This window comes from Stenella coeruleoalba (assembly GCF_951394435.1).
Source record: "Stenella coeruleoalba genome assembly, chromosome: 6".
Taxonomy (NCBI): Eukaryota; Metazoa; Chordata; class Mammalia; order Artiodactyla; family Delphinidae; genus Stenella; species Stenella coeruleoalba.
The window spans coordinates 12,288,661-12,316,522 of NC_137151.1; the positions used below are offsets into that span (position 1 = coordinate 12,288,661).

General features: G+C 54.6%; 1 protein-coding gene across 4 annotated transcripts in view; it reads left to right on the forward strand.

Moving 5' to 3' along the window:
• TFCP2L1 (transcription factor CP2 like 1) overlaps window positions 1–27,862 on the forward strand; it is a 63,891-nt gene that overhangs the window by 26,302 nt on the left and 9,727 nt on the right. For 2 of the 4 annotated variants that reach the window (XM_079924458.1, XM_079924460.1), the window contains exons 3-13: window positions 9,915–9,991; window positions 10,540–10,645; window positions 11,334–11,440; window positions 12,552–12,704; window positions 16,241–16,351; window positions 18,719–18,810; window positions 20,605–20,653; window positions 20,735–20,828; window positions 22,982–23,072; window positions 23,873–23,976; window positions 26,423–26,565. In XM_079924458.1, coding sequence (XP_079780584.1) covers window positions 9,915–9,991; window positions 10,540–10,645; window positions 11,334–11,440; window positions 12,552–12,704; window positions 16,241–16,351; window positions 18,719–18,810; window positions 20,605–20,653; window positions 20,735–20,828; window positions 22,982–23,072; window positions 23,873–23,976; window positions 26,423–26,565 — 1,127 coding nt within the window. Of the gene's footprint in view, window positions 1–9,914; window positions 9,992–10,539; window positions 10,646–11,333; window positions 11,441–12,551; window positions 12,705–16,240; window positions 16,352–18,718; window positions 18,811–20,604; window positions 20,829–22,981; window positions 23,073–23,872; window positions 23,977–26,422; window positions 26,566–27,862 lie in introns of all 4 variants that reach the window. The other 2 variants (XM_079924457.1, XM_079924459.1) reach the window with 1 other exon arrangement.

Sequence of the window (27,862 nt, forward strand, 5' to 3'; positions counted from 1 at the left end):
CAGGGAAGTCCGCGTTATTTTCATTTGGCCTGTCTTTGACCACTAAAGAGGTTAAACATCTTTGCATGTTCTTCTTGGTTTGGCTGACTAGTTCCAGCTCTGTTATTTGCTTTAGAGAATTCAATGTCAGATTCTGCAGCCATCAGTTAAAAACCTAAAACTTGTTAGTACTGTCCAAGGGGCTATGGGTGTGTGTGTGTGCGTGCGTGCAAATCTAGTTCAGGTAAACTGGTAGCTGGCTTCTGAGAGCTCTGACTTAGCCATCAGGCAAGAAAGCTGAGAGGCAAAGTTGCAAAGTGCTGAGAGAAGTTGGGAGGAAGAGGTGAACAGGCAGAGTGAAAATTATGTGAAAATTCAACTTTCAGTGTCCATAAAAAGTTTGACTGGAACCCAGCCGTCCCCGTTCATTCACATGCTGTCTGTGGCTGCTTCCTCATTACAGTGACTAAGCTGGGGAGTTGTGACAGGTCTTATGGCCCACATGGCTGAAAATAGTTACTGCCCGGCCCTTCTTGGAGAAAGTTTGCTGATGCCTGGGCTGGAAGACATTGGTTATTGTGGGTTACACGAGGGAAGAGGGGGTGAAGCTCGGTTTGCTGAGCCCCTGCCTGTGCCGGGTACCACATAGAGAGCTGCACTTGTGCATTTTATTTAAAACCTCCCTGAAAGAGTCTTCTCTTCCTTTCCCATGTGCTCCTTGCCCTCTTCCCCCATTCTGCCCCTCCCTGCGTGGGGTGGAAGCAGGAAGGTCAACGGGGGGGCGGGCAGTGGGAGGTTGTGCAAGAGGGAAGCTTCCATCCCCCTTTGAGTGGCGTCAGGGCCCTTTGGACAAAGTCTAAGCCACTCTTCCCGGTGGTGACCCGGGCTCCCCACCGAGCCTCAGCCCAGCTGAGGGGCCCACACCCCTCCCCACAGGCTAAAGCTGGAGCCCTAAAGTGGGAGAGGGTCACCGAGCTCTGCTGGCCTCTGCAGCTCCAGGGCTAGTGGGGTGCCGGACAGGATCACTGGAGGAAATCCAGGGCCGTAAGGGCTCTGTCAAGGCTGTGGGAAGTCCACACCAGCAGTAGGGCTCCCCTGCTGTGCTGCTGATGGCCTCGTCGCAGGGGAGCCTCTGAGCAGGGGACCTCCTGTGCGCCACTGTGTGCTGGGTGTGTCTTCAGACTTACATCAGCCCGCTGCGTTAACCACCAATACTGTCCACATTTTTGGAGTCATTTACCCATTACAAAGTCGTGGGCCCAGAGGGGAGTCTGGGCTCCAAACCTGGGTGCTAACGAGATCCCCATGGTAATCGTACGGGTCTGTAGAACGCTGGCAGCTGCATAGCTGTACAGTGTTGACCATGACTTTATTTAATTATGGTATATGATTATGATTTTCAGTATGCAGACGTGACGCGCACTTGAAAAAATTAAGTTGAAGTGAGTGGATTAAATAAAATAGGCTCACATTGGCAGCAACATGGTTGGACCTAGAGATGATCATGCAAAGTGAAGTAAGTCAGAGACAGACAGATATCATGTGGTATCACTTACGTGCGGAACCTAAAATACGACACAATTGAACTTATCTGTGAAACAGACTCACAGATGTAGAGAACAGACTTGTGGTTGCTAAGGGAGGGGGGGGTGGGGGAGGGATGGATTGGGAGTTTGGGATTAGCAGATACAAACTTATATACAGGATGGGTAAACAACAAGGTCCTACTGTAGAGCACAGGGAACTATATTCAATATCCTGCGATAAAGCATAATGGAAAAGAATATGAAAAAGAATATATATATATATATGTATGTATAACTGCATCACTTTGCTGTACAGCAGAAACTAACACAACATTTATTTCAATAAAATAAAAAAAAATAGGCTCGTTACACTGCGGGTGGTTTTGAATTTCAGTGGCAAAATGGTGGGGACGGTGTGTGAATGCGTATGGCGAATGCAACCCCTGCTAGTGTCTCGGGCTGTCCTGCACCCAGCGTGTCACTGGCACAGGGGAGGGGGGAGGGGGCTGGTGTGCAATGGTTGCTCAGCAATGGAGCCCAGGAGATCCTCCCTGTAAGGCAGGGCTGGGGAGTTGGAACCCACAACCAGAATGCAGTGCAGAATGACAGCCAGCTCCAAGAGTGCTGCCTCCATTGAATTCTTTTTCATGCGAGAGAAATACTAGTTGACCCTTGAACAACATGGATTTGGACTGTGCGGGTCCACTTATACACGAGATTGAATTCTTTTCAATAGCAAATACTACAGTACTACACAGTCCGAGGTTGGTGGAGCCCAGGGACGCAGAGGAACGGCAGATCTGCCCTGAGGGTCTGCGCCCCTGACCCCCACGTTGTTCTAGGGTCAACTATTTTTTTTTTAAATTTATTTATTTTTGGCTGTGTTGGATCTTCGTTGCGGTGCAGGGACTTCTCATTGCGGTGGCTTCTCTTGTAGCGGAGCACAGGCTCTAGGTGCACGGGCTTCAGTAGTTGTGGCGCTCGGGCTCAGTAGTTGTGGCCCGCGGGCTGTGGGCTCTAGAGCACAGGCTCAGTAGTGGTGGTGCATGGGCTTAGTTGCTCTGCGGCATGTGGGATCTTCCTGGACCAGGGCTCGAACCCGTGTTCCCTGCATTGGCAGGAGGATTCTTAACCACTGCACCACCAGGGAAGCCTGGGTCAACTGTATTTTAATTTCAGATCGACTGAATGCTCTAGAGAATAAGAGAACAAATATTCATGTGCCCAATGCGGTCTTTGCAGCCTTGCCAAATTTGCTTCTGATTTTACCTGTTTCCAATCCTGTTGCCTTTCCTCCCAGAAGCAAAACCATCGTTGTGAAGTTGGTGGTCCCTCTGCGCACGCTTAAATTTTTACTCCTTATGCATACTTCACCATAAAAGCGACCGGTATTTTCCCTGTCTCCAAACTTTATATAAGTGGTCTCATAGACATCACTGTGTCCCTTTTTTTGTTTAATAGTATGTTTCTGAGATTTCTCCATGTTGACCCATGCCTCTGGAGGGCTCATTTTAAGTGCTGTGTGCTCTTCCGTTCTAAATCCCATAATAGAATTAATGTGTCTTTCTCCTGTGGCTGGATATAGGTTGGTGACAATTTCTCACTGCAATGAGCAATGCCACAGTGGGCGATTTTTATCTAAGTCTCCCAGTGCATATCAAGTACTTCCTTAGGATGTGCCTCTAGAATTGGTGTGCTTGATGGGGGGCTTGTGTGTCTTAGCCTAACTCTTTTTGGGGGGGGGAGGGGAGGCAAACTATGGTCCCAATGGTTATATCAGTGTAACACTTCCATCAGCAGTGCCGTAGAGCCCATTCTCCACAGGCTCATCCACACTTGCTACTGTCAAGCTGAAATTTTTGTCCCTCGGACAGATGTTAGATAGTATCTTATTTTACTTTACCGTATCCTGTTTTCTTGTACCGTCCGGCACATCTTTCCATGTGTTTGTTGACCTTCTTCTGTTTCCATAGGGTGAACATATGCCCCAGTTTGCTAGGTCATTTTCCACTGATAGGGACTGCGTAAATATTAACAGCACCCCTGGTATTTTCAGAAGTTTCTCAATATAAATTTTAACACAGATTTTCTTATGTTTTATAAAGGACATAATTTTTCTTTTGTGTATTTGTTTCTTGTTTAAGAAATCCTTTCCTACCCCATGGTCATAAAGTAGTCTCCTATTTTCTTTAGAAATGTTAAGATTTTGCTTTTATTTTATGGTTTTCATCCACCTAGCATTAATTTATTATGTGTGATGTGAGGTATGGATTTATTTTTCCATACGGATAACCGGTTATCTCACACTCTTGAAAAGTCTGTCTTTTTCTTAAAAGCACTGCTACATAGATCAAGTTTCCTGGAATCTAAAGGTTTATTTCTGGGCTCTTTTACGTTGTTCTATTTGTCCTCATACCAAAAATGTCATGGTTCTAGCTATTGTCACCTTATAATATGTTCAGGGTATTTTATACTATTACTTTAAAAATTATTTTATTGAAGTCTACTTGATTGTGTTAATTTGTTGTGTTAATTTCTGCTGTACAGCAAAGTGATTCAGTTATGCACATATGTATATATATACATTCTTTTTCATAATGGTTTATCACAGGATATTAAATATAGTTCCCTGTGCTATGCAAAGTATTTTATTTTATTTTTTAACATCTTTATTGGAGTATAATTGCTTTACAATGGTGTGTTAGTTCCTGCTTTATAACAAAGTGAATCAGCTATACATAGACATATATCCCCTTGTTCTCTTTTTTATTTTATTTTATTTTTCTGTGTTTTGGCCACGTCTCGCAGAAGGTGGGATCATGGTTCCCCCACCAGGATGGAACCTGTGCCCCCTGAAGTGGAAGCGTCGAGTCCTAACGACTGGACCTCCAGGGAAGTCCCTATACAGAGTATTTTAAAGGGAATAGGAACATGTGTTTCAGGGAGACTCGTTTATCATGAGGAAATGATATGCTACAGAATGGTCACATATACATCAGATTTCTAAGGCCCATCTTGGTTCAGAGAACTGAGGTCCTGGGCCTTAGGAATTTGAGCCTTAAAAGAAAGGGGAGGGTTTAGGCGGATGGAACAGGGTCATGAAATAAGACAAATATCAAGAAATTCAGGAGAAATATAACAGACGGATTCCTTGAATATTAGAACCAGAAGGGAACTTTTGAAGCCACCAGACACCGTGCGGAGTAGCTTGGCTAAGTGACCAGTCTTTGGAGCCCGGCAGAGCTGGGTTTGATCTTCCACAAGATACTTAACCTCTCTGGATCTTAATGTCCTCATCTATAAAACAAGAGCAATAATGGGTTTTCCTCATAAGATTGTTGAGAGGGCTGAATGAAATAATGCTCACGAGGGCTTAGCAATGTCCCGACACAGAGCTAGATGACAACTAAGTGATTGTTTACTTATTTATTATCCTGTTCCCTTGATTCTAAGACCAACATGTTTTCCTTGTCCCACATTTCACAATTCTGAAATTACAACAGGCTTTACTCTCATTTTCTGTAGTGATTTATTTATCCTTCTGGATTATTATTTTTTTTTCCAGAAGTTCAAAATCTTTTCATTTTATTTCAGATTTTTAAAGTCATGTTTGTTTGTTTTTTAAACATCTTTATTGGAGTACAGTTGCTTTACAATGGTGTGTTTGTTTCTGCTGTATAACAAAGTGCATCAGCTATACATAGACATATATCCCCATCTCTCCTCCCTCTTGCTATCCTTCCGGCTTATTGTTTAGGGTGTAGGAGACAGAGGATTTTACAGACAAGGAAATGGAGTCAACGTGCTTTATCCGGGGTCAGGGAACAAGTCGAATTGGTCATCCTAAGAATCCCCTTTATTTCTAGTCCTAAAGGGGAGAAGGAAGGAGGAAAAAAATACCATCTCGACTGGGGATGGAACTCATGGGGCGCTTTATATGCCACCAGATGCTGGGGGCAAACTTTAACCAGAATGGAACCAGATGCCTTCCAGAAAGGCGACGTTGAGAGAGAGCCTTCTGCCCAGCAGACAACACCCACCAGGTTAGCTGGGGCCAAGTTTCTGCTCCTGGCTCTATCACTGATTAGCTGTGTGAGATTGCTCAAGTCAGGCAACCTCTCTGAGCCTCTGCTTCCTTCTGTCAGGTGGGGCTCATAATCTAAACTGCACTGTTGATTCAGGTGAGTTAATACCTGGGCACACTTTGCTGCTGGGTAAGCACCCAGTGAATGGAAGCTGTTAGGTGTTCCCTAAAGGCACGTCTCTCAGGGCCACCTCCCGACTACAGTTTTGCTTGGGGTTACTTTTCTCATTCATTCTTCCCTCAACTGTAGAAATCCTGCCCACTCTTCAGAGTTTATCGCCAAGTGTTATTTTCTTATTCAGACCCTTCCTCCCCACCTCCCCCTCTGGATCTCTGTTGTTTCTTATTTGTTTTCGTTTCTAAAAATTTTTAAATTTAATTTTTCTTTTATATTGGCGTACAGTTGATTTACAATGTGTTAGTTTCAGGTGTACAGCAAAGTGATTCAGTTATACCTATACGCATATCCGTTCTTTTTCAGATTCTTTTCCCTTACAGGTTGTCACAGAATATTGAGTAGGGGTCCCTGTGCTATACAGTATGTCCTCATTGGTTATCTGTTTTATGTATAGCGTGTATATGTTAATCCCAAACTCCTAATTTATCCCTCCCCACCTTTCCCCTTTGGTAACCATACGTTTGTTTTCTATGTCTGTGGGTCTATTTCTGTCTTGTAAATAAGTTTATTTGTATCCTTTTTATAGATTCTACATATGAGTGATATCATATGGTATTTGTGTTTCTCTGTCTGACTTGCTTCACTCAGTGTGATCATCTCTAGGGTTCGCCTTATGCCGGTTCTGTTTGAGACACCCCAGAAGATTGCCAACCCTTTGAGGGCGGGAGGCTGTCTTGCTTTTGCCAACCCTGTAGTTTTAGCACAGAACATCGAGTCCCTCCGGCGTCAAACAGTACAGTGGTGAGCAAAACAGACACAGCCCTGGGCCTTGACAGAGCCCGCTTTCCTCAGCTCCCACCTATGCCCTGAGGTGATGCCGGCCAAGGAGAGAGATGTCCATGTCCCCCGGGTCAATTCAGCCGTCCTGACCTTGCTCATCAGCCCGAGTGTCACTGGAGATGCTGCTGCTGCGCTGGGTGGGAGGGGGCTGGGGAGGTGTGTTGGCGCCTTGGCACGCCGAATGGGGAGGGAGGCCGGGCGTCTGTCTGAGGCCTGAGCAGGGCGGGTGCAGAGTGGCTGGGGGGTTCCGTGAGGAAGGGAGATGCGGTGGGGAAGCAGGGGGGCAGGTCTGTGCTGCTGGTGGAGGAGGCCGGGACCCCGGGCCTACAGCCACATTAGTAGCTCTGTTCCCTGAGTGGCCACCTGTGATGCTCACGTCCGGGGACTGCTCTGCGCGGAACGGGAGGTGTCGCCTGCCGGGCCTGAGCTGAGCTTGCCCTGCAGAGCCTGGGGTCAGTGTTCATGGGGCCCTGGGGCGCCCGTAAACCCATGGTAATGACCATCTGGGCCTTGGGCCTCATGCCAGAGCTGGCTGCATTCTTCCCGGGGGAAGGTGGAGGACACTGGAAAAACCAGTTTAGGGTGTGTGAGGCTCCATTGCCTGTCGCTATCAAGGGAGTGTTGGCTCCGGAGCCCGGAAACGTGTGAAAAATCTGGGTTTTTCAGAAAGGTACAAGTGTCGATTCAGGTCAGTGAGACCCTTAGGAACTGGCACGTGAGCAGGCCAAGAGTTTGGGGTCCATGCCTTTTCCTTCTGATGGAACGTGCCCAGCAGCGCGACCTGAGCGGTGCCGGGGCCTGGTGTGTCTTTCTGGTTTTCACTCGTCCTGGCAGCCGGGCTGGCGAAAGCCGGATGGATGGGTCCCACCTTCCTGAGCAGGGGGCTTCACCGAGTGGGCACCTCTGAGCCAGCCAGCGTCGTGTCCACGCCCACGGCGCCGTGTGCCCAGGATTGCACGGCGTTTGGCGTGTGGTTCTGTGCTCGGCAAATACTTGGAATGAATGACTGAACTTCGTAGTCTCTGCCTGCTCTGTTATTCACTGCGCGACTAAGTGTATTAGTTTCCTGGGGTTGCTTTAACAAAAGGACCGCAAACACGTGGGCTTGACACACAGCAGAAATTTATTCTCTCACAGTTCTGGAGACCAGAAGTCAGAAATCCCCCAGGGCTGTGGTCCCCGTGGGGACTCTTTAGCGGAGAATCCGTTCTTTGCATCTTCCGGCTTTGGGTGGCTCCAGGCATTCCTTGGCTTGTGGCTGCATCAATTCCATCTCTGCTCCTGTGGTCACCTTGCCTCCTCTTTTCCCTGTGTGTCCTCTTATAAGGACACTTGTCATTGGATGGAGGGACCTCCAGGACAAACCAGGATCATTCCTCGTCTCAAGATCCTTAACTTAAATTTCATCTGTAAAGACTCTTTCCAAATAGAAGGTAACAGTCACAGGTTCTGGAGATTAGGGTATGGACATATCTTTTGGGGGACTACAATTTAACCCACTCCAGGGAGTCTTAATATTTTTCTTTTTTTTTGTTTTGTCTTTCTTGTTTGTTTGTTTTAATATTTTTCTAATCATTGCTTTTCTAGACATATTAAAGCTGTTAACCACTGGATTTGTGCTGCTCCTAGTTTGCTGTTTGCATTTACGATATAGATGTATATATATCTACATCTGCATCTGTATCTTTATCAGATTTCTCTTTCCCTCATTGATTTTGGGTTCAGAAAGTCCTTCCCTATTGAGTCGTCATTCACATTAAAACAAAACCTTAGGAAATTGGTTTTTTTTTTTAACATCTTTATTGGGGTATAATTGCTTTACAATGGTGTGTTAATTTCTGCTTTATAACAGAGTGAATCAGTTATACATATGCATATGTTCCCATATCTCTTCCCTCTTGCGTCTCCCTCCCTCCCACCCTCCCTATCCCACCCCTCCAGGCGGTCACAAAGCACAGAGCTGATCTCTCTGTGCCATGCGGCTGCTTCCCACTAGCTATCTACCTTACGTTTGTTAGTGTGTATATGTCCATGCCACTCTCTCTCGCCCTGTCACAGCTCACCCTTCCCCCTCCCCATATCCTCAAGTCCATTCTCCAGTAGGTCTGTGTCTTTATTCCAGGAAATTAGTTTTTTAATCCAGTGGTAACTTGGATTAAACCTGCAAAACCCAGGGAAATCTGCGTGAGGTCTGGAGTTCAGTTAATTGTACTGTGCCATGGTCAGTTTCGATAATGTACCGTAGTGACCTCAGATGCCATCACTGGGGGAAGCTGGGGTTGATACTCAGGACCTTTCTGTACTATTTTTGTAACTTCTTGTGAGTGTATCATTATTTTAAAAAATTTTTAAATTTTTGATTAGATTTACCAAGAACAAGATTTACAAATTTTGATTAGATTTACCAAGAACAATTATGAGATCATTTGTTCTCTCTTATTTGTAAAGCATCCTTTATGAAGCTCTGATGTATGCTAAGCTGTTGTAGAGTTGTGGTTGAATTTACTTAGTTTGGAAAAAGTTGATACCATTTGCTAGGTGATCTTCCCCTCTGGGAATGTGGCATATCCTATTTTTTCAAGCTATATTTTATTTTCCAATAAAATATGTGTCGTTTTCTTCAGGTTATTTGCAGGTCCTTTAAAGTTTGGGGTTGTTCTTATGGACGGATGTTTCCTCCATTTACATTCTTTCACCGGCTCGTGCTGGTTACATGTCCCCAAATAGAATCCCCACACCCTTTCAAATACATGAAATTCTTTTAACTTGAGAAAATGCATTTCATTCTGCAATTAGAGACAATGTTTAACAGGCTTTTATTCGTTCCTTTAAACCTGCTCTCAGGAAGGGTCCGGTCAGTTATTTAATGGAGATTTAAGTATCTGTGTTCTCCATCCGAGTGTATAGGGGGTGTTCTTCATAAAGAAATATGAAGTCGTGGACTTCCCTGGTGGTCCAGTGGTTAAGACTCCGCGCTTCCACTGCAGAGGGCACGGGTTCGATCCCTGGTCAGGGAAGTTCTGCAAGCCGTGGTGAGGCCGAAAGAAAACAGAAAAAAGAAATACGAAGTTGTGTTCTGTAAATTGAACGCTAAGTGTGTTGTTTTCGATTCTATGTCTTTGAACATCGTAGAGGTGCTCTCTCTCTCCAGGGGTCACGCGCGTTACCTTGGGAGCCCCAGGCGCCTCTCCAGGCCGCATGGACAAACTCAGAGCATGATCTGAGCTGTCCGTGGCCTTTGTTCTCTGCTTTGGTCCCTGGGGCCGTGAGGCCTGGGTGGGCCCTGAGGGTGTTGAGAAGACCTCTAGCTGGGGGAGTCCCAAATCTGAAGACAGAAATGGAAAATGTCCTATTATCCCCCCTCCAGGTCAGTCTTATGAAATCCGACTGCTGGAGAATCGGAAGCTGGGAGATTTTCAGGATCTGAACACAAAATATGTGAAGGTGAGGCTGCCAGCTGTGCCCTTTCTGGGCTCCTGAGGGTGCTCTGTCGGGGTCCCAGCACCTGGGCTTGTGACGGGAGTGCCTGGGAGGTTTGGGGAAAGCTCCAGGGACAGAGGTGGGCTCCTGGTCCCTGGAGTGTGTTGTCTAAGGGGCCTCGGGCGGGCCGGCAGCATTGGGAGCTAGAGGGGCGTGGGCTGATGGACTGGGCGCTGGGTTGGACAGACTCGGCTTCCAGCCTGGCTTTGCCTCTTCCCAGCCTTTTCTGAGCTTCAGTTTACTCATCTGTGCAGAAGGGTTTGTGGAGGACCCATGTGTGCAGAGCGCTTAGCAACCCTGGAAAGAAGGGCAGCACTTGTGTTCGTGCCGGCATTCATATTGTTGGGGTTCTGGGAGGGGTGCGGGGAGGAAGCCTCCAGGCAGCTCCAGGCCTTGGAGGGCAGGAGGTGTGTCTGTCTTGGGGATGGTTGAGGGCAGGTTCCTTGTGGGTCCCTCTCAGGACCCACCCTCAGCTGTCCCTTACTGCCACCCCTGCCCCTCCCCCCGCCCAGAGCATCATCCGCGTGGTGTTCCACGACCGGCGGCTACAGTACACGGAGCACCAACAGCTGGAGGGCTGGCGGTGGAGCCGGCCCGGGGACCGCATCCTGGACATCGGTGAGTCTCCCGGGCCAGGAGGGAGAGGCCGACGGAGCTCCAGGCACACGGGGGTCCTTCCTGGGTGCCTTCCGGACCCAGGCCTGTCCAGGGCATCTTGGCGCACTTTTGCCTTGTGTGAAACCCCACAGGAGCTGGTGGAGGTGACCGTGCCACCAGGCCTACCCTCGGCGGCTCACCTTTTGCGGGGGCCTGGGATGGGGTGGCACGCGGGATTCAAGGACCTGCCGTCAGGGAGTGAGAAGCAGGGAAAGCTTTGCAGAAAGACCCTGCCTTAAAGGGTCATGATGAGTGATGAAGGGCCGGGGGGGCCTCACAGAGAGGGGCAGTGGAAATGCAACTGGGGGCTCAGGCGGTGGCCCGCGGTCTTTTATCCACAACCCTTGGGCCCGGATGGGTTTTGGAACTCAGAGGTTGGAATGATAGTAAGGCGTGTAGACCCATAGCTTCGGGTCACACCGCCAACAGGCAGTCAAGCAGAGCAATGTTCCTGCAGCAAAACAGAATGACTCCACACAATGGGGTAAAGGCGTCAAGTCAGGCTTCTGCCCAGTGAGTTACGCAAAACCTGGTTTTCAGAACTTCTGGCATGTCGAATTGTGTAAGGAATTTGGACCTGTAATGAGAATCCTTCCCGAAATATTTGGGAGTGGCTGACGATTGCACTTTTGTGTGTGTATGTGCACAGATATTCCACTGTCTGTTGGTATCTTGGACCCCAGGGCCAGCCCGACCCAGCTGAATGCAGTTGAGTTTTTGTGGGACCCTTCGAAGAGAGCATCTGCTTTCATTCAGGTGAGCGGGAGGGAGCTTGCCCTCGGTGGGGAAGCCGGAGCTCTGGGGTCCTTTGGGCCGTTTCTCGAAACCATCCTTCCGGGGGGCCCTGATGGGCTCCTGCCCTCTGCTGCAGGAAAGGAGGCTGAAAGGGTGGATGGGTGTGTCTCAGAGTCACAGGACTCGGGACGTTGTAGCATCCTGTGTGGGTTTTGCTTATCAGTATGTAAGCTTTTTACAAAAGAAGTATGGCCTAGCATAAATAATTTGAAGTGAAAATTTTTTTCGTAATTGTTTCTGTTATTAAATTAATTATTTAATTCTCAAGCACCTGGTTGTGAACCTGGCCTTGTGTTAAACACCATGGCAGATAGAGGTGGCCAAGGGCCCAGTCGGGGCCCTGTGCTTCCGGGCTTGCCCCTGGCTCTCTTACTGTGTGTCCCGTTTTGAGCCTCTTGGCTTTCCCACCTGTCTTATAAATTAGAGAGTGAAAACAGAGCCATGACCACAAGGCCTGGTTCATAGTAATCGCTCAGTAAAAGTGAGCGATCTTTTTGCCTTGCATAGTTTCAATACTTGAACTGCATTTTAAAAGAATTATAATAATGTTACCGTTTACTGTTACAATAAGATGAATTGTATTATGACGTGATCACAGTGTTATAGCAAGAAATGTACGTCAAGTGCCTTCTGTGTAACAGGCACTAACGAGAAATAAAGAAGTGGTCCCAGCTTCTGGCCTGGCCTGAGTAACCTGGCCACCAGGCCTTTAGGGACTAAGCTGTGGTCCCTGCTCTGTGGTCTGTGGGATTTGCCAAGGGAGAGTTCTCAGGGGCGGGAGTGAGGGGGTCTGCTGGGGTCAGTGGGCCTGGAGCAACGGCAAGGACTTAGGTGGTCAGGCGGGGCCTCCAAGGTCAAGGGACAAAGGTGAGAGGGCAGGCCCTCTGTGGTTAGGGGATGGGGCGGCCAGTGGCCCGACAGAGTGGACAGCACTGGGGGAGAGCGGAGAGGTGGAGGTGGGTCTGACCGTGCGGAATGGAAACCTCCATTTGGAGAGGAGCCCATGGGCGGGGGGCGGTCCAGAGCCCACCCTCGCCTGCTTCTGGCTACCTGCCCCCCACGTCCCCTGCAGGTGCACTGCATCAGCACAGAGTTCACCCCGAGGAAGCACGGGGGCGAGAAGGGCGTGCCCTTTCGGGTGCAGATCGATACCTTCAAGCAGAGTGAGAATGGGGAGTACACGGAACACTTGCACTCGGCCAGCTGCCAGATCAAGGTGTTCAAGGTAGGACGGCCCCGCCAGCTCCATCCGCCGTCACCCGGCCCCTCGCCCTGCCTGGGACGGCGATGCCAAAACGCGGAGGCCCAGCAGGGAGTGCGGCGTCCCCATGAGTAGCCCGGGGCTCCTGCCTGGGCTCTGATGAGCCAGCCTGCCTGCTTTCTTCCCACAGACGGCCGGGCTCGGCTCTCCTTGACCGGAGTGGTGGGATTGGCACGCTTGTAGATGTTTGTTTCTCCTCCCAAGCACTTTGGCCGCACCTTCTGTGGTTGCCCATTAGGTTCCCCTTAGAAGTCAAGTTAGGAGACCTCCCGTGTGGGTCCTGACCGTGGACGTGATTTATTTATTTGTTGGTTTACAATGTCGTGTGAGTTTCCGGTGTGCAGCACAGTGATTCAGTTACACATAGACATGTACCTATCCTTTTTCAAATACTTTTCCCATTGAGGTTATCACAGAGTATTTCCCTGTGCCGCGCAGCAGCTCCTCGTTGGTTATCTGTTTTACGTATGGTAGCGTGTGTGTGTTAATCCCAGCGGATGTTCTTCCCTTGCCCCTGCGCAGTGGCCTCCTGGTACCTCCCTTCTTTTCCTTTCTCGTCTCACCCCCTGCAGTCTCCTGCCGTTGCTTCTCACCTCATCTGTCTGGACAGAGTATTTCCTAAAGACGGTCCACAGTGGTGTAGCTCAGGGTGGCCCCGCGGGGAGGGAGGGTGGCCGCGGACCCCGCATCATCCTCAGGGTGGGCGGACCGGTGCCGAGCCGGACCACAGGCCCCGTCGCCAGCAGGCTGGACCTGCCCGCCAGCCGGGAGATCCCAGCAGGTGCCCCAGGACGGGGCGCGGACCGGCCCCAGTGCCTTCCCCGTCCTTCCCGTCTTTCACAATCAGGGGACCTGGGGACTTGCCGAGAAAGTTCCATCTGCTGGGGCTGGAGATGCCAGAGTGATCAGCCGTAGAAATAGGGCCTCGTCCCAGAGGAAGCTGGGTCAGTGTTGATCTTCCTGAGCTTGGGATGGATGTGGAAATAAGTGCCCACAGGTAGAACCATCAACTTGGCGGTGGAGTGGTGATCTGCCCTGTTTCCCAACTGGACTGGAAGGCCCTGAAGCTGCCCGTGTCTGCACTCAGGCCACACAGCCGGGCGGCTGGCTTCATCCCCACTGATAGCGTCTGGCCGCCCGAGGGCTGTGGGCAAAGGGTCCTGAGGCCCTGGCCGGGCTCTGTGCACTGGGACACCTTGGTCAGTTAGCGCTGCCACCCTGGGTGGGGAGGAAGGGATGGTGGGGGGAGCGTGAGTTTGTCTTCTCTGCCAGGGCGGTAGCACCCTCCAGAAACCTGCTGCATCATTATGAAGCCTTGAAACCGGCCTCCGAAGGAAGTTACATTTCTGCCCCATATTTGTTTCCTCTTCCTGCTGTAAAAGAATGACCCAAAGTTGAGTGGCTCAGTACTGCATACTGTCTTTTAATGCTGGAGGTCAGAAGTCTGAACCGGGTCTCACTGGGCTAGAGTCGGGCGTCAGGAGGGCTGAATTCCTTTCTGGAGGCCCCAGGGGAGAATCTCTCTTCCCTTGCCCTTTCCGGCTTCTGGAGGCCTCCGCATTCCTTGGCCTGTGGCCCCTCCTCCATCCTCAAAGCTGGAGCAGGTAGAGCCCCTCTCACACGCATCACCCTGACTCCCCTGCTCGCCCCCGCTCCACTTCTAAGCCCCTGTGATTACACTGGGCCCACGGGATGATCCAGGCTCATCTTCCTATTTTAATCTCACGTTGTTGGCCATCTTAATTCCGTCTGCAACCTGGCCCCCTTCTGCCCTGGAAGGTAACGTCCTCCCAGGCTCTGGGTATTAGGACGTGGCCATCTTTGGGGAGCATTAGCCTGCCGACCCTGTCCACCGGTGCCTCTGGTCTTGTGTGTGCTCCGGGGTCCAGGGTGATTCTGGCTCCCCCTGGACAGCTCCGAGGCTGTGCAGCGGGTGGTCTCTGCCTGTCCTGCAGTCCCACCCCCTCCCTGTCACGCACAGACCAGGTCCAGGGTTCCACCAGCTGTCTTCTGCCCTCAGGTGGTGGGTGCGTCCAGTGTGATTCCACGCTTTCCGAGTGTGTGCCCTGGGAATGGGCGCCGGCCAGACGGTAGAAGGGAGGGGCAGTCTGCGCCAGGGATGCCTAGCCCTCCCCATGGCTCCCGTGAGCTTCCCCTCCTACAGCTCGAGGGGGAAGCTCAGGAGTGAGGGCTCTGCTCAACTTCTCAGCCACACACCAGGCGTTATTGGGGGACTGGGGCCGGAAGCTGCCTTACCATCTCCTGCAGGGGGTAGGAGCCTCTGATACCCGAAACGGGCTCCCCAGAATGCCTGAGGTGACCTGGCCAGCCCCCCAACCCGCACCAGCAGCAGCTCAGATGGGTGTGCACTGGCGCCAGGCACAGCCCAGCCGAACCGCCCATCACTCTCCCGTCTCAGATCACCCTGGTTACTAGGAAACCCTGGCTTCTCGGAGCCCAGCCCTGGGGCTCCATGGGGGTGTCTGGGCCGCTCCCTGCCCCACCGGCTCCCCACAGGCTGCCCCCTACAGGCAGGCTCAGCCACGCTTTACCAGTAATGCTTCTGGGCCGGGAAGAAGGGCCTCCTTTCTGGGACAGGAGGACGGGAGGACGGAGGTGGAGCAGGGAAACCCGATGATGGGAGCCCGGCTGCCGCATGCCTGGCTCTCCCACTGGACACCGGGTCTGTCACTCACGTCCCCATAGGACCCCCAGCAAACCTCCCTCCCTCCAGCCTGGGCATCCCCCTGAGGACTATTTCCTCAACTCTCCTGAGCTGGGAGTCAAAAGCTGCAGCCAGGATGATCCCAAAGGCGCCATCGAGCTTGAGGATGAACTTTCCCCCCTGACTGCCCGCTGTGTGTGGCCCACTGCCAACAGAGTAACGCGCTCAGTTCTGGGTCCTGCGGACTCTTGATATCTGGCCCCGACCACCAGGCCCTGAACTCAGGAGGGGATAGTCCCAGTGGTCAGAATGGTCCCCATCAGCTGGGCCTGCTGGGGTGGAAGCCGGGAGCGTGGTCGTAGTCCTAGGACTTGGGGGCAAGGAGGCCCCCAAGATGGCCAAGATGGCGTGCGATTGTAGACCGAGCCCCGGCCAGCAGCTCCCAGCTCATCCACTTCCTGTCACGGTCCACGGGGAACCCACGGAAGGCCCTCGAGGGGTCCTCTCCATTAGCAAGTGGCCACTGGTAAAGCTCTGCTCCAAGCATTTCTGCATGGTCCGCTGAGTGGACCCTGGAGCGTCCCCGTAGGACCCTGTAGCAGGCTCTGAGTCCCTCGGGGTGGGAAGGGGCTCCGGGCGGGTGGACCTGTGTGTCGGATGCCTGGGAGGTGAGAGAGATGCTTTCTTGTCCGTGAGATCCTGCTTGGGCTTCTGGGTGAGGTGGGGAGTGTGCTGGCCTTGGGTGGGGGGGCCCACTGCTCAGCCCTGGATCTCCCCCCGACAGCTGCCTCTGCCTGCTTTGAACTCATTGGACCCCTGTGCTCTGCACTTACAGCCAAAGGGAGCTGACCGGAAGCAGAAGACTGACCGAGAGAAGATGGAAAAAAGAACGGCCCAAGAGAAGGAGAAGTACCAGCCATCCTATGAAACCACCATCCTCTCAGAGGTGAGCCGGCCGGAGCCTTCTGCCAGGGGCAGCGAGGGTGGGTTTAGATCCTTGGAAAAGTGCGCATTTGGGGTGAACGCTTCTACCGAGAGCGCCCGTTAAATCGTGGTGTGTTCCTTTGTCTGGAGCGCTTTCAGTTAAGAGGTGTTTCACAAGTACCTTCTAGCTCTCTGCTGCCCTTTGCGCATTTCAAGATTAGGTTATTTTTATTTCAGATTTTTGGAATAGATCATATATTCATGTGGTCCAAATTCAAAAGGTATAAGAGCATCTCCATCGGAAAATATCCTTCCCAGCACTGTCTGGCCTCGGTTTCTCTCCCCGGGGCAGCAGGCGACCCCCGGCTCCTTGTGTATCTGGCCCAACGTTCTCTGCAGATGAAGCCAGTTCATACACGTTTGCCCCATGCGCTCTTTTTTCCCCCGACAGTACGCACACACACTGTTCTGTGGTTGACTGTCTTTAATTCATGGCCTCTCTTGGAGTCTGTTTCCTGTCTGTTCATAAAGAGCTTTCTAGTTCTTTATCCAGCTGTGTAGCTTTCGTTGTCTGGATGGCCCTTTGCTGGACGCTGGGTTATTTCCAGGCTCTTGCCATTTCACACAGGGTACCGTGAACACCTTGTGCGAGTGTAGTTCTGCACGTGGAAAGAACGTCTGCAGCATCTGTTCTCGGAGGGGGATTGCTGGGTCAGAGACTGTAAATAGCTCTCGTTCTTTGCTGTTTGGGTGGATACTGGGGTGCGTTTCCTCTCAGCCCTGCCGCCGACGCCAGCCTGCTCCAGCCGTTCTTCCGTCCAGGCTACCTCTGAGATGCTTCGTACCACAGGTCCCTTTTCCTCCCGTCACGGGTCACTGCTGCTGCTGCCTCTTTTACTGGGCTCTGTTTTTGATTTGAACAACTCTTCGCCGCTGTGTCCTGCCATCGGGCCAGTTAATAGGTGTTGGGCTCGTCCACTGAGTAATCTGACTTACTGAGGAGGCCCTCCGTGGATGCCTCAGGTCCAGTGCTGACCATGGTGGGGTTAAGTCTGGGTTAAGGGTGAGGCCCAGGGACAGGGGGCTAAGAGGCCTGTGGGTGTGTGAGGGTGTGTTTGCGTGTGTGTGTGTGTGAAAAGCCATACACAGAAGAGTATGTGCAGCAGGGCAGCAGGGATGCTAATTCTGTGGCGTGGACAGACGCATGCTGGCTTTTCCTAGGGTCGAGGCTGACGGTGGCCGGAGAGCCCTGGCCCAGGGAGTCCTGCCCCCTTGCAGCAGGGCAGAGCCAGCTCTGCAGTGTGTGGGGCCGTGCCTGGACCCTTAGCCCTTCCCAGGCCTGGTGTGTGCTCGTGATGCACCCCGGTGACCCTTCTCCTCCCGGCCTCTGCCTCTCCCCCGACTTCCCTGCTGGAGGACAGGTCCCCTGGCGTGCTCCAGGCAACGTCCCAGCCCCTGTCCCAGGCCAGGTGTTGAAATCCGCACCTGGCCTGTGACCTTGGGAGCTGCCGGATCCCCTCTTGTCTGCTCATCAACCTTCCTGTTCCCCTCCCCCCTCCCTCCTCCCCCCGGGGCTGCAGGATTCGGCACCAACACATTCCAGGCCTCACTCGTAACAGAGTTAAATATTGACCCACCCTGTGGTCGGGTGGGTGATAGTAAATCTCAGGAATGCTTCCGACTGGCCGTGTCCAAAGCGGTGTCAGTCGTCACAGGGAAGGGAAGCAGGGAATGCTTGGTGCGCGGGCTACCCCTTGCCGCCCCCAACCGGGCAGCACCCGACGTCTCTGCTTTCCTTGGGGGATTCTCGCGTGTCCGTTTGAGCTTCCGCACGAGAAGTTCCTGGAGTTCAGGGGTCACAGCTTTCGCGTTGCTGCGTCTCCCTGGTCTGCAAGCGGGGGAGCTCCTGAAATGCAGTAAATGTGCGAAGACTTGGGTTGGAAGGGGGCTGCTCCCAGTCAGCGTGGAGACGCCTCGTCTGTCCCCTCAGCAGAGGCCCGTCGGGAGATTCAGAGCTTCTCTGGTGCTTTCCCGTTGGCAGTGGTCTGTGGCCCCGTGCTCCCCGTTTCGTGCATTTGCTCCCAAGACCCGCCTGTGGGCCACTGGCCTGTCTTGCGTTTTAGTCTCTTTTCTTGTGGACCCAGGAATCAAGGGACCGATGAGGTTTCCCTCTTTGCTTTGACTCCTCGGAAGCTCAGACAGACACGTGTCATGCTTTGCTTGCTCTGGGGACTGCCTCTTCTCTGCCCTAGCTGGTTTCTTCGGTGTGGCCCGAGCAGCGTGCCCGTCCCCGAGCGCCGGGTCAGCGTGGGCTGGGTGTGGAAGGATCGTGGTTCCGAGCCGAGTGGCCTGGCCGGCACCACCGCTGCCCTGCGCTCTCTCCCTGCAGTGCTCCCCGTGGCCCGACGTGGTTTACCAGGTGAACAGTGCCTCGTCCCCAAGCTACAACGGCTCTCCGAACAGCTTCGGCCTTGGCGAAGGGTACGTGCACCTTCTCTCCCTTTGCGGTCCCTGGAGTGACCACGGGTGTGGGCTCCTTTCCTCACTTTCCTCCCTGGGTCTCTGCTCCTTTTGTAGCCTGGCATCGATCTGGGTTTCAGGGCGGCTGACTGGTGTTAACATTCACAACCATTTTTAGCATCACGCGTCCAGGTTCTTGTGCTTGAACACACCTCTAGGAAGGCTGTCTGCTAGGGCAGCCGAGCACCAGGCATCCATTCCCTCCCCCGGTTAGAGTGGGCTGGGCTGCGGGGGTCCTGGGCCAGCCCCCTGAGGTAGCCTGCCTGGTGCCTCCCAGGGGAAAGCCCACCTCCTGGACGTCGGGGGCCTCAGGAGGCAGACCTCTGGACCCTGCAGCGGCCGGAGGGGCTTCATTTTTTTGGCCGCGCCAAGCGGCCTGCAGGATTTTAGTTCCCGACCAGGGATCAAACCCGCGCCGCCCCCCCACCCCCACCCCCTAGTGGAAGCGCCGAGTCCTGAGCCCTGGAGCACCAGGGAGGTCCCTGGGGGGGCTTCTTAGATCTTTCTGCCCCCGCGTGCATGGTCACTAGGCAGGGGGACTCAGCTCAGGACCCGCCCTGCCCCTGGGGTCACAGGCCTGCAGCACAGAAGCGGCCTCACTGCTGGTGGCCCAGCCCTGCCGAGGCACAGGCGGTGCTGACTCCGAGGTGACGGGGCTGCAGGGACCAGCGGGCAGCTGTGGCACCTGTCCCAGGGCCATGGCATCCCTGTGATGGCTCTGCCCATCCTGTTCGTGGGGCCGGGGTGAGGCAGGGAGGGTGCCAGGCGGGTTTAACGGGTGAGGGTAGAACATGCAGAATGGAGCCCACGCGTGCTAGAGAGGTAACTGCTGATGGGTAAGCGAGACATGAACTTGGTTTACAAGGCGAGGACGGTCCTCCTTGAGAGGGGGCACGAGGAAGGGCTGTCACGTTTAGATTCAGCAGACCTAGTCTTAAATCGGCACCTTTCTGGGGGCAAGTTCCTTAACCTCCTGCAGCTCCGGTTTCCTCACGACCGGGGGAGCATGAATTCCACGCAGGCTCAGGGGAACATGTATAAAGTCCCTGGCACCCCCTAGACCCTGATGACGTGCATATGTAGTCACCGATGACTCCCCTCAGGGGTCTGTTTTTTCCTCATTGTGATAAAATACACAAAACGTGAAATTTACCATTTCACCGTTTTTAAGTGGCTAGGTCAGTAATATTAAGTCCGTTCAAGTGGTACCATCACCACTGTCCATCTGGAAGGGTCGTCTCTCCATGTGTCTTTCTCTTGACATAAAAACCCAGGTGTTCAGGTCTCTGCCTCCCTTTGGGGAAAAACGTGAGAATGGTTTTCTCGTGGCGGATGCCAAACTGTGGGTGCCTGTTCGCTGCAGAATAATTCCCCGAGGGACTCCTCTGCCCTCCCCTGGGTGTGGCTGGCCCTTCGCTGTCCCAGCACTGAGTCCCCGTGAGGCGTGTGTCCCGGTCTGCTTGGTCAACCTGCCCTTCCCTCGTGCTGGGGCTCGGGGTGGGGACCACAGCATCTGGCCAAAACAAGCCCTGGAGCCGTAGCTGAGGGATGAGGGTGTGTAGTTAATCAGAGCCCCCATCCACACCAGGGGCTTTGTTAGGGCTTTCCAGCGATGGAGCAGGTCTGTATTTTTCTCGAGGGCCCATTTCATTTCATGAGCCCCAGAGCAGAGGGAAGTGAAGGGCAGGCCGGCGAGGAGCCTCTTAGCCAGGAAGGAGCATCCTCGCCGCTCACCACCTCTCTTCTTCCTTTCAGCAACAGCTCCCCAACCCACCCGGTGGAGGCCCTGCCCGTGGGCAGTGACGTAAGTGTCCGCGGCTGGGCGCCGGCTGCCTGTCCCGTGCGCACCGGGCACCCCGTCAAGGCCCGTCCTCTCTGCCCGCAGCACCTGCTTCCCTCGGCCTCCACGCAGGACGCCCAGCAGTGGCTCCACCGCAACAGATTCTCCCAGTTTTGCCGGCTGTTCGCCAGCTTCTCAGGTGAGCGTCTCTGAATGGTGCTCAGACCCCGCGAGCATCTCGGAACGCTCAGCATGTGCGCTTGGCTCCCCAGGGGCCGCGGTCTGTCCTGGTGACCCAGCGCGGTCACTTGTGGTCACTTGTGTGTATTGGCCCTGGGCCGTGGGCTCGTGGGCGGTCCTGCCCCTGAGGTGTCCAGCCGAGCGTGGCTTTGCGGGAGGACCGTCTGGGAGCCTTTTCAAGGTGCCCCTCCCCCGCAGTGTGGGCTCTGCTTTGCCCAGAAGAGACCCTTAGCCGACAGGCCAGTGCACACTCGGCAAGCCTCCCAGCCTTTTCTTTGCAAACGCTGCTCGTCGTGCTGTCTCCAGCGCCGTGACCCGGGAGATGGTGGTACAGCCACGGGCGAGAAGGGAAAGCAGCTCTTCCTTCTCTAAAGGTTTTTCAAGCCCTTGCTGGTGGTCCCATCAGACAGCAGCCCTGAGCCGGGGGCATTGGGGGACAGGGTAACAGCCATGAACCTTGCTCCCCGGCAGTCGGCCCAGAGTGACAGAGAGTCAAGTGTTGGCCGAAACCAGAAGACTGGCCCTCAAGGACATCTGTGGCAGTGGAAGGGAACCAGCACCCCATCCGTGGTCTTTGAGCTCAGCTTTTCTTTTTTTTTTTTTTTTTCTGGCTGTGCCGCACGCCTTGCGGAATCTTAGTTCCCCAACCAGGGATTGAACCCGGGGCCCCCTAACCCTGGACCGCCAGGGAAGTCCCTGAGCTCAGCTTTTCTGAGCATGTTCTTTGTGCTGCGGGTAGACAGTACCAGGGCAGTCAGGCAGGGACCCTGTCCTCGGGCAGCTCTGAGTCAGCGCGGAGGTGTAAACCGCCCATCTCAACACTCCGTGTCCCTTCTGGGATGGGCAGGCTTGGTGGAGGGACCTGGGCCAGCCTGGGCGGGAGGAGGGTGGAGGGGAGCCCCCCCTTAAGCAGGGGGTGGTGTGGGCCGTGCCGAGGAGGCGGCCTTGAGCAAAACCTGGAAAGGCAAGGGCACGAGCCAGGCGGGTGTGGGAGGGTGAGCTTTCCAAGCGGAGGGCAGGCGCAAGGTGGGGCCTGCCAGGTGTGGCTACGGAGCGGAGGGCCCCGGTGACGGGGCCGAGCGGGCCGGGTGGCCGGTGAGGTCAGAGAGGCGCCCAGGGGCCCTCTTGGAGAGTGCAAGGAGTTTGGCTTTATTCCCCATGGAAGGGGAGCCAGTGTACCTGCAGTATTGTACCTAAAACTGTATCTTAACTGTGGCAGGAAACGGGGGCGAATGCTGTGGCTCTAGGCCACGTGGCTGTTGTGAAGTTTTCCGCAGAAGGCTGAAGGCATCCTCGTGCCTTGCAGAGTCCACCTGGGCACAGGGCTCTAGGGGACTCCTCGGGCCTCGAGGAAGGGACTCGCCTTCATCCACGTACCAGGATGCTCATAGACAGTTACTCATGATCGCCTCAACCTGGGAGCACCCCCAAAGCCCAGCGGCAGAGAGGGCGTACAGGAACTGTGCTTTATTCGTGCAGTGAATCCTACCTAAGAGTGGGCACGAATGGTCCACAACTACATGCAGCACGAATGAGCCCTTAGACGGAGCTTGGAGGGAGAGCCAGGCCTAGAAAAGTGCTTAGTGTTCAGTTCCATTCACACAGGTGCTAAAAGCCGAGCGAAACTCCTCTGCATGTGACAAGTGGGGAGAGCAGCTCCCCAGGGGTGAGGGTGGGGGAGGTGGTGGCCTGTGGGATGGTGGGAATGTCCTGCCTCTTGACCCGGGTGCTGGGTGCACGGGTGCCCGGGCGCGTTCAGAACGGCAGCGTCGGGGAGCCGTGAGCTTTCGTCTCCGGACAAGTGCACACGCGATCACACTGATAAGATACGTCACTGACAGTGATGCCAATAAAAGGTCCAGAGGGAGGGCCAGGCAGCCACAGGCAGTGAGGGCTTCTGAACTTCTGAAAATGCCCGGCGGTTCCTCTGCCTTTGTGAAGCCAGTGGTTGAGCTTCTGACATCTCTGGGGCTGTGATTTCCTCTTGCTGTTTCTCCCTGTGGGATGCCTGTACCCCCTGAGGGTGAGGCTGGCTCGACCCTCCCCCGGGGTCTGCAGGTGCAGCCCTTCCCCCGCATCCCGGGTCACAGGCGGCTCCATGTACCCGCCCAGGTGCTGACCTGCTGAAGATGTCCCGCGATGACCTGGTCCAGATCTGCGGCCCTGCAGATGGGATCCGGCTTTTTAACGCCATCAAAGGCAGGTGGGTGTTGGTGCCCGCTGGGGGCACAGGGTGTGGCTGGGAGGCGCCAGGAGTGGGGTGGCGGCCCCCGCGGGCAAGTGAGATGCCGTGGCTGGCAGCCCACCCTGCCCGGAAAGCCCCCTCCTCCCCTCCCTCCCTCTTCTCTGTTTGACGGGGGCCTTGGCCTCTGAGTCTCAGCCCCTTGGCCGCTTCCTCTGGTTCTTAGATGCTCGCATGGTCCTGGGCTTCGAGCTGCTTCCTGTTGCTTCTGCTGGGGGCGGGGCAGGCGTGGATGGTGAGGTCTAAATGGGCACAATGTGGACAGCGCAGTTTTCCCTCCGGGTTTGAATCCCACATCTGCCTCTTAGGAACTTGGCAACTGGCCCGAACCCTTAACCCCCGTGAGCCTCAGTTTCCTCATCTGTAGAAGGGGAGGGTGGTCCTGGCTTCCTCATAGGTGTGTGAGGATGAAATGAGCTCAGAATGAGCCAGAGAGAGCGCTTGCTCTGACTGTCACCCCGGAAAACCTCCTATGTTGAGACTGGTGCCCCGGGCGGAGCCCCGCTCTGGGCAGGTTGCAGGACCGGGGTCGGGGGTGGGGGGATCGTCCACCCCCTGTCCCCAGCAAGCCTGTGCGAAGCTGTTAAGGTCCTTCCAGATGGGGTTCTGTCCCCAACAGCTCCTCGATGAAAGGCACTCTGTACCCCCGTAGCCTTCTTTCTTTCCCCCTAAGTCCCTCCTACTGCTCTTTCCACGCTGGGTTCTGGAACAACAGAGCTTGGTCCCTCATACCTGCTGTTTATTTCCTTTCCTCCTGCCAGGAACGTGAGGCCAAAGATGACCATTTACGTCTGCCAGGAGCTGGAGCAGAGCCGCGTGCCCCTGCAGCAGAAGCGGGACGGCGGCGGGGACCCCAATCTGTGTGGTGGGTTGTGGGGTGCGCCCCACACCCCTGGCCGGATAGAGGGCGGCAGAGTAACGGGAAGAGACACAAGAAGGAGAGGCAACACGAGTCCACGGCTGAGGACGCCTCTCTGATCCACCTTTCATGCAGGAGGAGTTCTTGTTGTACTTCATCCTGGGGGTGAAATGTTTAGGGCGGGCATCATCTCCCAGCATGGCTGGTCCAGGTGACCGATGTTCCACCTGGGGAAACAGGGCTGGCGAGGAGCTGCGTCCCCTTAATGCCACTCAGCTACTCGTGGTAGAACTGGAAGTTGGGCTTTCTGGCTCCTCGGCTGGTGACGAGTGACAGCTGTATTCCCAGGAGCGTGTCCTCCTGTGTGTTCCCCCAGCTGGATGAGACTTTCCCATTTGGTTCGGTCGCTGCACAGGGGGTTCTCGGAGCGCCTCTGGGGTACATGGCTCTTTGGGGTTGGCAGTTTTCAGCGTCTTGCTTCTGAGCGTTGTGAGTGCCGAGTCTGATGAGCTGCCCGGCCCCACCTGCGGGGTCTGGACTCTGCGTCGTCTGCAGAGAGAGCCCCCTGTACCTCTCTGCGGGCCCCTCCAGATCAGCAAGGATGCCCGAGACCCTGGGCTAAGGGCGTTCCATTTTCTTCCCCTAGCAGGAACTGCTCATGGTTTGCTGTGGGGGAAACTGAGGCACAGCGGCTGCCCCGAGATGCCAGTGCTGTGAGTGGCAGAGCCAGGATCCAAATCTCCGGGCACTGGCCGTTGGCGTCCGGGCCTCAGGACATTTCTGCGAATGTCCGGGTCCTTCCGCCGCGGTCAGTCTGTGAAGGACAGAGCTCGAGTCTCGTGGTTTCCTGCACATGTGGCGAGGGCAGGCGCCCAGCCCACACCCCCAGCCTCAGAGGTGTGGAGAGCGCTGAGGTCTGGCTTCTAGCAGTGGCAGCGTTGGGATTTGAACCTAGGCTGGCCCGCTCGAGGGCCTCTCGTTTCCCCACGCGGCCCCCGATGAGAGGAGTTCTGAGCAGTGGGTGACTGACCGTCCGCTGGCTCTGAGCAGTACTGGTCCCCCCCACATTCCTCCAGGGACAGGAAAGGCCAGAGACAAAAGGTTACAGCCAGAGGGCCGCACTGCAATCCTTCTGGCTCTTTTCTGCCAGCAGTCCAAGAGTAAAATAAGAAAAAGTGGAACTGGCTCTGAAAAGTTGGGGGGAAAAGTTCAATGAGAATTCTGTTATAAAAAGGAATCTTACGACAGAGGCCTGGGATTCTTCCCCGGCGTTAGTTTGGGAAGGAAGGTTACACAGCGACCGCGTTCTCTGAACAGGGTCTGGGTGCGGGTCCTCCTATTTGAAATCCGGGGAAGGCGAGTCTCTTGTGTGGCTGGAACCCCATGGCCTCTGCCACCCCTTCAAAGGGAGCCGCCGTGTGCGCGTGCGTGTGCGTGCGTGTGTGTGTGTGTGTGTGTGTGTGTGTGTGCGCACGTGCTTTTAGCATACCAGGCCGCCGATCGGATTTGTTGAACCAAGGGTTCCTTCCTTAGTTGAGCAAGGAGTTTCAGCACCTCTTGTTTCATCCAGCTGTGTTTTACTTTTTAAGGGACTTGAAGTTCCTGGGCATTGCTTCATCCCCCGCAGTTCACCCACGGGGTTTGCTCCTCCCCGACTGCTTTGGGTTTTTGCTTCCAGCCTCAGGGTCCCTGTTGTCTCAACTGTCTGGTGATATTCCTGGTGCCCCCCCCCCCCCACCCCGCCCTTTGGGGTCACAGCGCTCCAGCTGACTATTGTTTGTGCCGTGGAGAAGGGTAAGGACAGACCCTTTCTCTTCTGCCGTCAGGTAGCAATTATCTTACGTCTCACTCTTGGCCACAGGGAGCCGTCCAGTAACCCCTTTAACCAGTGGAAGGGAAGGAATGCAGACACAGGATTTTCTCCTCCATAGCAGGCCACACCTCAGAATCACCAGAAGCTTCTAAGAAATGCAGATTTCGGCAATTCCCCGGCAGTCCAGGGGTTAGGACACTCGGGGGCTTTCACTGCCATGGCCCCGGGTTCAATCCCCGGTCAGGGAACTAAGATCCCGTAAGCTGTGGGGCGCGGCCACCCCCCCCCCAAATTTTTTTAAATGCAGATTTCGTCCAGCTGTTCCCCCTCCAGCCTCCACCCCTAGATGGGCGTCCTTGGTCCAGGGTGGATGCAGGGTTTCTCCATTTTACACAAGTCCCCCAAGAGAGAATGAAACTGGAATACAGAACGGAGCCTGGAATCTTGTCAGCTGGCGCTGGGCCGAGAGGGAGCCTTGCGGCTTCCAGATGCGTCCCCAGTACAGCCAGAAACCGCGAGTCCGTCTGGGGGTGGACATTCTTACAAGCACGTTACTGGTTTGGGGGGTCGGGGAGGGTAGGCGGGCTCCTTTGAAGGCAGCCACTTGTCCTATAGAAGGCCCTGTCCACCGCCCTGCAGTGTACCACGCCATCTTCCTGGAGGAGCTGACCACCTTGGAGCTGATCGAGAAGATCGCCAACCTGTACAGCATCTCCCCGCAGCACATCCATCGGGTGTACCGGCAGGGCCCCACCGGCATCCACGTGGTGGTCAGCAACGAGGTGAGCACTGCAGCCCCGCCGGCCCGAGGCGCTGGGCCCAGGGCTACGGGCGGGAGCCGCGGACCCACATCCGAAATGCGCCCTGCGGGGCTTGGGGGTGACTTTAGGCTGAAGATGGCAAACCGGGTTCATCTGCCTATGGCCTGCTCTCAGCTGCAGGGGCTGCCCGGGGAGCTGGGAGAGAGGGGTCTGAGGCCACGACCACGGGCTCTGAATAGCTGTCGCCTCTCCATCTGGAACCCCGCCCTCGGCCAGGTGCCCTGCTCGCATCCCTGCCTTGGGGCGCTTACAGTCAGGGCTGTGAGGACTCAGACGCAGGTGCTCACCCAGGGCAGGGGCGGGGGCTGGGAGGGGGCAGGCCCAGGAGAGGTGACATGGGCTGGGTTGATGATGGAGAGGCCGGGGCTCTCGGGGAACAGAGGCGTCCTCTGCTGAATGGTGAAGGTGTCACAGCCTTCCAGGGTCTGTCTCTGGCCACACAGGCCTCTGCAGGGCATAAGCGGCCCCTGACAGAGGACACAGATACAGAACACGGCCCCCAGGCGACCGTGCCCTCGAGTGATCAGATCCCACTGCTGGCTCCTGAGGGAGTTATCAAACGGGCTTGATGACATGTTTCAGGCGTTCCTGCCTGTTGTAGAACAAAAGCTTTTACGCTTGTCTTATCCTGGACCCCTTCTCTTAATAATAGTAATAATAATAATTATGAGCGCTAGCGTTCCATCAGCGCTTACTGTGTCCCGGCGACTGTTCTAAGTGACTCATTTAATCCTGGCAGCCTCCCTGTGAGGCAGGTGCTGTCATGAGCCCATTTCACAGATAGGAAACAGGCACAGAGAGGCTGCATAATGGGCCCAGGGTGCACAGCTCGTAAGAGGTTGGGCTGTGGTGGGAAAGCTGGTGGCCCGGCAGCAGAGCCTGAGCGTCGAGCCCACAGACTCTCCAACCACCCCTGAAATGAGGCGTTTACACAGAACTGTCCTGATAGGAGCAGAGGTGGAACCCTGAGCCCCCAGCTCAGCCCCCAGCAGACCCTCCACCCACCCTGGGAACTCTGCAAGCCTCAGCAGAAAGATGATGGAGGGGACGGTACAGGAAGGGGGGCTGGGAAAGCAGGGAAGTTGTGGGCTTCGGAATTGGACCCATGTCCCCACCTGGACTGGCTCCTCGTAGCCGGGTGACCTTGGGCAAATCTACTTAATGACTTTGAGCCTCAGTTTCCATGTCTGCAAAATGGGGATAATTCTATCCATCAAGCAGGCTGTAGTAAGGATAAAATAGAAAACAGTGTCAGGTA